Source organism: Nanorana parkeri, unplaced genomic scaffold (genome assembly GCF_000935625.1).
Source record: "Nanorana parkeri isolate BGI_ZX_2015 unplaced genomic scaffold, ASM93562v1 scaffold519, whole genome shotgun sequence".
NCBI classification, from domain to species: domain Eukaryota; kingdom Metazoa; phylum Chordata; class Amphibia; order Anura; family Dicroglossidae; genus Nanorana; species Nanorana parkeri.
In genome coordinates this window covers 135,572-141,571 of record NW_017306787.1, presented here as the reverse complement: position 1 = coordinate 141,571, position 6,000 = coordinate 135,572, and the positions used below count along the sequence as shown (strand labels likewise).

Here is a 6,000-nt window from a genome sequence, read left to right as displayed (position 1 = left end):
CTTCCCTGTTACGTGTGTGTGTGTGTGTGTGTGTGTGTGTGTGTGTGTGTAAGGGCTTGTTCACACCAATTGCGGTGCGTTCCAGAGTGGCAGCTGCTGGAACGCACAGCAATTGCTCACTAAACTTCCCCCTTCGTTCTGGGTTGGGAGGGGTCGTGGCGGTGCATTGAAGTCAATTGGTGTGAATGGGCCCTTAAGGGCTAGTTCACACCATCCTCTGCGTTCCGGCCCAATTGCGGCCAGAACAAACTGGATCGCATTGCGGCCAGCTCAATGTGTTGTGGGGCGTGGCAGTGAAGGGAATGGCACCGCAGCCACACCCTCCGGCCACAATGTGGTTGGCTGCATCGGGACGCAAGGCACATCAATGCCTGAGGTCCGGTCAGTAAAAAGTCTGCAAGCACTAATTTTTTCTGACCGGATCAGACCGGAATGCAGGCATTGATGTGCCATGCGTTCCCGTGCGGCCGATCGCATTGTGGCCAGAGGGCATGGCTGAGGTGCCATTCACTTCACTGCACCGCCATGCCCCATCCCGCCCCACAACAAATTCAGCCGGCCGCAATGCGATCCAGTGTGTTCCGGCCACAACGCGCTGATGATGTGAACTAGCCCTAACTGTAGGCACTATGCTGTCATGCAAGCAGTCTGACACACATTTTTCTTTATTACCAGTAAATGTTTGATTTATATACCTTTTCTATATACCTGGGGTCATGTAAAAATGTCCTTGGACGAAAAGGGGTCACGAGTGGAAAAAGTTTAAGGAGGCCTGAACTAGACCAGAATTTAGTAGCAAACATATTAATTGTCCTACAGCTCACACTACCATGGACTGCATCGCAACAGATGCTTTTGTTGTGTACTGAAGTGTGTTGTGGAGCACTGTTAGGCAGCTAATTCAAACTGAATTAGAATTTTGCAACGGCCTGGTGTGAATGGGCCCTATAAGAGTATAGTCTGTTTTCATGTTAAGCCAGTCTTGGCATAATCCAAGGACTTTGATACCCAGTGATCCTGCAATGGTGACATTTGGTTCCTAACATATCTGTTTTGGCATTAGAAACATGGTATTTAACAGAACCCTGGCCTTCATGTATTAGACTTGTGCCTGAATTTAACATTAGGTTGTCTGTGCAAAGTGCTGACACCAATCTATATACAGATTGCTGCCCTAGGGTAATTTCCAAGGGCTACAATGTTAATTATTTCCTGAAGGACCAAGGCCAACTCATTTCCCATCTAGTACAGGGGTTGTATTGTGGGTATCGCACTCCAATTTTACTTGTAGCCAGTAGGAATTTATTGACCACTATGCCATTTAGCCACTTGCTTGACTATGGTTTGGATGTAGCAGTCCTATTGGCATGCAGATAAGCCTAAGGAATACTTTTATGACACATGGTATGTCATAAGGTGAATTGTCATTTAGATTTTCCCTGCAGTGGTCCAGCAAACATGATGAATGGGGTCAAAGCTGATATAGCCATACCCTGCCTCCAAATGACTGCAGCAAAGAATACTGTTTACTGCTTCCTAGGTTAGCTGATGCTCAGTGGAAGGAGTTGGTGAAGCAAATTAATTCATCAGAGGGAGCTGCATAACCAAACAAATGTGTTACCTGTCTGGCTGTGCATTGTGGCAGATTTGTGTAAATCGCAGGATTGGTTACATAGCTCGGCACACTACCTGCATGGAGTTTGCATGCTCTTCTTGTTCGTGTTGGTTTCCTGTGAGTACACCAGTTTCCTCCCACCCTCCAAAGACACGCTTGTGGGTTAATTGGCTCTTGCCCAAATTGGCCCTAGTATGTATGTGTGTGTCCTCAAGGAGGTTACAGTCTAAAGTCTCTAATTCGCATACATACACAGAGACAGATGTTAATGTAGAATATGTAGGGGCACTATGTAATTTGTTGTGCAATATAAATACCTAGCATTAGAATACAGAGTCACAAATTCTGTGGCAGGTAATCCATAAACAAACATAGTTGTACTTCAACTGTGTTTTTAGCAGTTTGTCCATAGCTTTACTTTATGTCTAATAGACATTGAAAACCACACACTGACCGCCCTCCCATCCCTGCAAAGCTTGACAGCAAGCTGACTCTTGTGGATGACTGGTTTGCCTTGTGTGGACAGGCAAATGCAGCATGCTTTTAGATACATTTAGCTGGCTTTTAGGATGCTTTAGAGCAGATTTTGCTTTCCCACTGACATGTAGAGGAAGAAAAGCAGTTCAGACACAAACAAATGCTCATGTATAAAGTCCTTATGTGGCATGCTCGTACAAAGGGAGCTGCAAACCCAGATTACTATCTCTTTTCGCTAACTCATAGCACTTTAGGAATCCTTTGTCTGCTATTGCGATAAAGAGCTTGTGTGTGGATGTGCTGTTTAAATCTAATAGAGAAAATAGTGACATTATGCGTGAACATGTAAATCCTTCCTTGCTGAGAATGTATTGACTATGCTCAATTTTCTGATCTCTTTGCCGTAGTTACTATTTCATCAAACATGTCCCACCCCTGACTGAAGAACAACTTAACAGGAAGCCAGCGCTGCCTCTTAAAACCAGGAGTACCCCTGAGTTCTCCCTGGTCCTAGACTTGGTAGGTGACCTGCTTCTATACCCTGCCTATCAGCTCCTGCTTTGGTTTTTGGGATAACTTAATTTCTTTTTGTTGCAGGATGAAACATTGGTGCATTGCAGCTTAAATGAACTGGAAGATGCTGCACTCACGTTCCCTGTACTGTTCCAAGATGTCATTTACCAGGTATGAAGTGTGGTGTGCCTGGGATAATTCTCTTTTATTGGGTATTTCATTTAAAAATGGCTGATCCTAATTTGTTTAAAGCGCTTCCTAAGAGCTGAAGCTTTCTAGCCTGTATCGAATACCCACTAATATTGCTATTTCTAGTTTTAGCACTGCTATTTCTTTTTCTAGGTGTATGTGCGATTACGGCCTTTCTTTCGCGAGTTCTTAGAGCGTATGTCTCAGATCTACGAGGTATGTTAAAAGCCGTGGTGAGGAGTCTTAATTAGGGGAAAATAAGTGTAAATCCATTATGAAATGTATCCTCCTAACAAAAACCTTACGAAAAGGGGGAGAATCAACAAAAATCATCTGTTTTGTTTTTCTTTCTTATCTACTGTTGTTATCCTGGGTTGTTATTATCCTCCTGCTGTGTCCAGAGATCCAACTAGTTAAGGCCGGCCTTGCATGGTTAGGCTTTTGGCTGATTTTACTGGAATTGGCCTAAATTCTTATAGGGAGTGGCCCTGCCGGTTTGACCAAAGTCGGTTCCTGAATTGACTTTTTTCAAAGGAGCAATGCCCAAAATGTTCAGGTGAACGGTGCTGATGCTAAAGGTGAGGTCAGCAATGGCAGCCCATATGTCACTATAGTCATGTCAGTACAGGTCAAGTCTGCTCAGACTTGATCATGCATTTTCATTTGAACCTACCTGGTATCAGGATCATCAGTATCCATAAATTACATGGTCAACATGTAGCTTCCACTTGGGGACCGGTTAGAGGAGATGAAATAAAATTGGGGTAAACCTATATGTAATTCATGACCGTAAAAGTAGTTTTATTATTCCGGACGTTGGTCACTGTAGTATTTCCTAATGTGGGTTCTCTATCACTCGAAAGGGAAGTTGTTTGTGGTGTCCTTTAAATGATATTAGCACTATTTCTTAATTTCACTAATGTGTAGATGTGCAGATTCATTCCGCCTTACATCTCGACAGGAGTAAAAAAAAAAAAAAAAAATAGTGTCACACCAATTATGTAACAGGTTTTAAAAACTGGACTGTTCCTTTATATTGTTTTGCAGATAATCCTTTTTACAGCGTCAAAGAAAGTCTATGCAGACAAATTACTGAACATATTGGATCCCAAGAAACGGCTAGTGAGGTATTAGTGGTTCTTACATGCAGCTCTGAAGCAAAAGAAGTCTTTTGTTGCTCCATATTCCCTTTCTCACTTTACTCCTCCTCTTCCTTCAGACACAGACTGTTTCGGGAGCACTGCGTATGTGTGCAAGGAAATTACATTAAAGATCTAAATATCCTGGGGAGGGATCTTTCTAAAACAATCATAATTGATAACTCACCACAAGCCTTTGCGTACCAGGTGAGACATACAAATATACTTTTTAAATGTTTACACCTTTTTTTAAACTGAACTATATATTTCTGCATTGCTTGTATAACATTTGTTTTTTGTTTCAATATGTTTGGGGGATTTTCTAATTACAAAGTGATTACCAAGTGCATAAACGCTCTCAGTTGTGGTAAGCAGCAATATTGAGTTAAGTATTCACGTTGAAGTAGGGATGTGTTGTATTTCCTCAGGCAACAATTGAGAGGTAAAACATTTTCAGAGGAAAAGGAGGGGGTCCAACATTAAACAGATGGAGGTGGGAAGGTGTCGAAGGCATGAGGTGGTGGGGAGAGAAGGGAAAGAAGTGGGGAAGGGGAAGTGGATGGATCCCAGGTTACCAATAAAGACAGTCTGTATTAAAGTCTAGAAGGAGAAATTAGTGGTCCAGGGGTTCCAAGTCGCAAATTATTTGTTCATTGAATCTAAGACTGGCTTCAGTTTTATCATGTAGCATTACTCAAATGATTCTAGATTTTGTCTCAGCAATATGGAGAGTTGAACCCTTCCAGGCTTATGCTGTTGTAAAAGCATGTTACATTAGATTGAGTTGTGATTTGTGTAGATCTGGAGGTTTGAGATTGAGTAGGGCATATTTAGCACATAGAGGTACAAGGTGGTTGAGTAGCTTCCCCAGCTTTTAAAGATCAAGGCTCAACATTATTTAACGGTTAGACAGGTCCTCCAAATGTGATTTTAAAAGTACCCACTTGTCCTCAGCTTTGAAAGCACAAGGGGACATAAACTGGAACGATTCTGGAAATTCTAGGTGGCACTAGGTACGAGTGTCTGAGGGCTTTAATTTTGGTCTCTACAGCCACGGCATTTTTAGAGCATGATTTTGTTGACTCTCACAGTCCAGTCCTCTTCATCCAGGTCAAATCCCACATTTCATTGTGCACAGAGGAGGTTGTTGCAGCCAGACTAGAAAGCATGGCCTATAGTAGGGAGAATGGGGGTCTTGCAGGCACAGCTGTCGGGGTAGATGTGCCATGTGGGAGATTAGTTTGGAGGTACCGTAATACTGAGATGGGGGTTCCAGCTCAGTCTAATACTTGAACAGTTCCATACCATCCTAGTTGATCAAGTGTTATATCCTTGTGTGGCTTTCTTTGTCAGCCTTTTCCAGAAGGTCATAGTGGAGTGGAGGCCTGGGGGTAAAGCCGGAGTTGAGTAAAGGCAATAAGTGGTTTGAATGGTGTGGTTCAAGATTGGATTAATGAGGCTAGATCTGTCACTTGGAAGGAGCTAAAGAAGATGGTGAATTAGGAGGCGAGCACAGCCAATAGCTTCAGGGTCCACCCATACAACAGCATTGTATTTGGGATGTTGGGCTAACTGGGCTAACTGGGCTGCAGGATAATAGATTGGTAGAACAGGGGAGATGCACTGTGCTTGCATGGGGTTTTGAACAAGGATGAAATCCGCTTCTGTGATGCTGGGGGTGAGCGTCCAATGTTTGGCTCATCCTGGCGACAAGATGGAGCTATGCAGAATATTGGGAGTTCTTCAGGCAAGGATTTATTGTGCCATAAAATAATATATATTTTTTTGTATGTAATAATTTTTTACTGAATTAAATGAATAATAAAATAATCCCAACTGTGCTTCTTACTTCATTGCTAGTTGCTACGCTCCTCTGACTTATTCGGCTGTGTGTTTAATGATTAGACAATAGTTAGCAAAATATCAAATCCTTTAACGTTGGCTATTCACATCATATAAAATGCTATACAGAAATGCTAGAGATCAGAAACAAGTGCTGGCTATGGGTTTTAAATATGAAATGTTCATAATTACACGGCTATAAAGACATATAATTTGTTATTTTTT

The 6,000-nt window shown here is 42.3% G+C and overlaps 1 protein-coding gene across 1 annotated transcript in view; it reads left to right on the top strand.

Moving 5' to 3' along the window:
- CTDSPL2 (CTD small phosphatase like 2) overlaps positions 1 to 6,000 on the top strand; it is a 40,728-nt gene that overhangs the window by 32,030 nt on the left and 2,698 nt on the right. Inside the window, exons 7-11 of the mRNA XM_018561370.1 lie at positions 2,500 to 2,611; positions 2,690 to 2,776; positions 2,948 to 3,010; positions 3,842 to 3,921; positions 4,014 to 4,140. Of these exons, the coding sequence (XP_018416872.1) occupies positions 2,500 to 2,611; positions 2,690 to 2,776; positions 2,948 to 3,010; positions 3,842 to 3,921; positions 4,014 to 4,140 (469 nt within the window). The remainder of the gene's footprint in view (positions 1 to 2,499; positions 2,612 to 2,689; positions 2,777 to 2,947; positions 3,011 to 3,841; positions 3,922 to 4,013; positions 4,141 to 6,000) is intronic.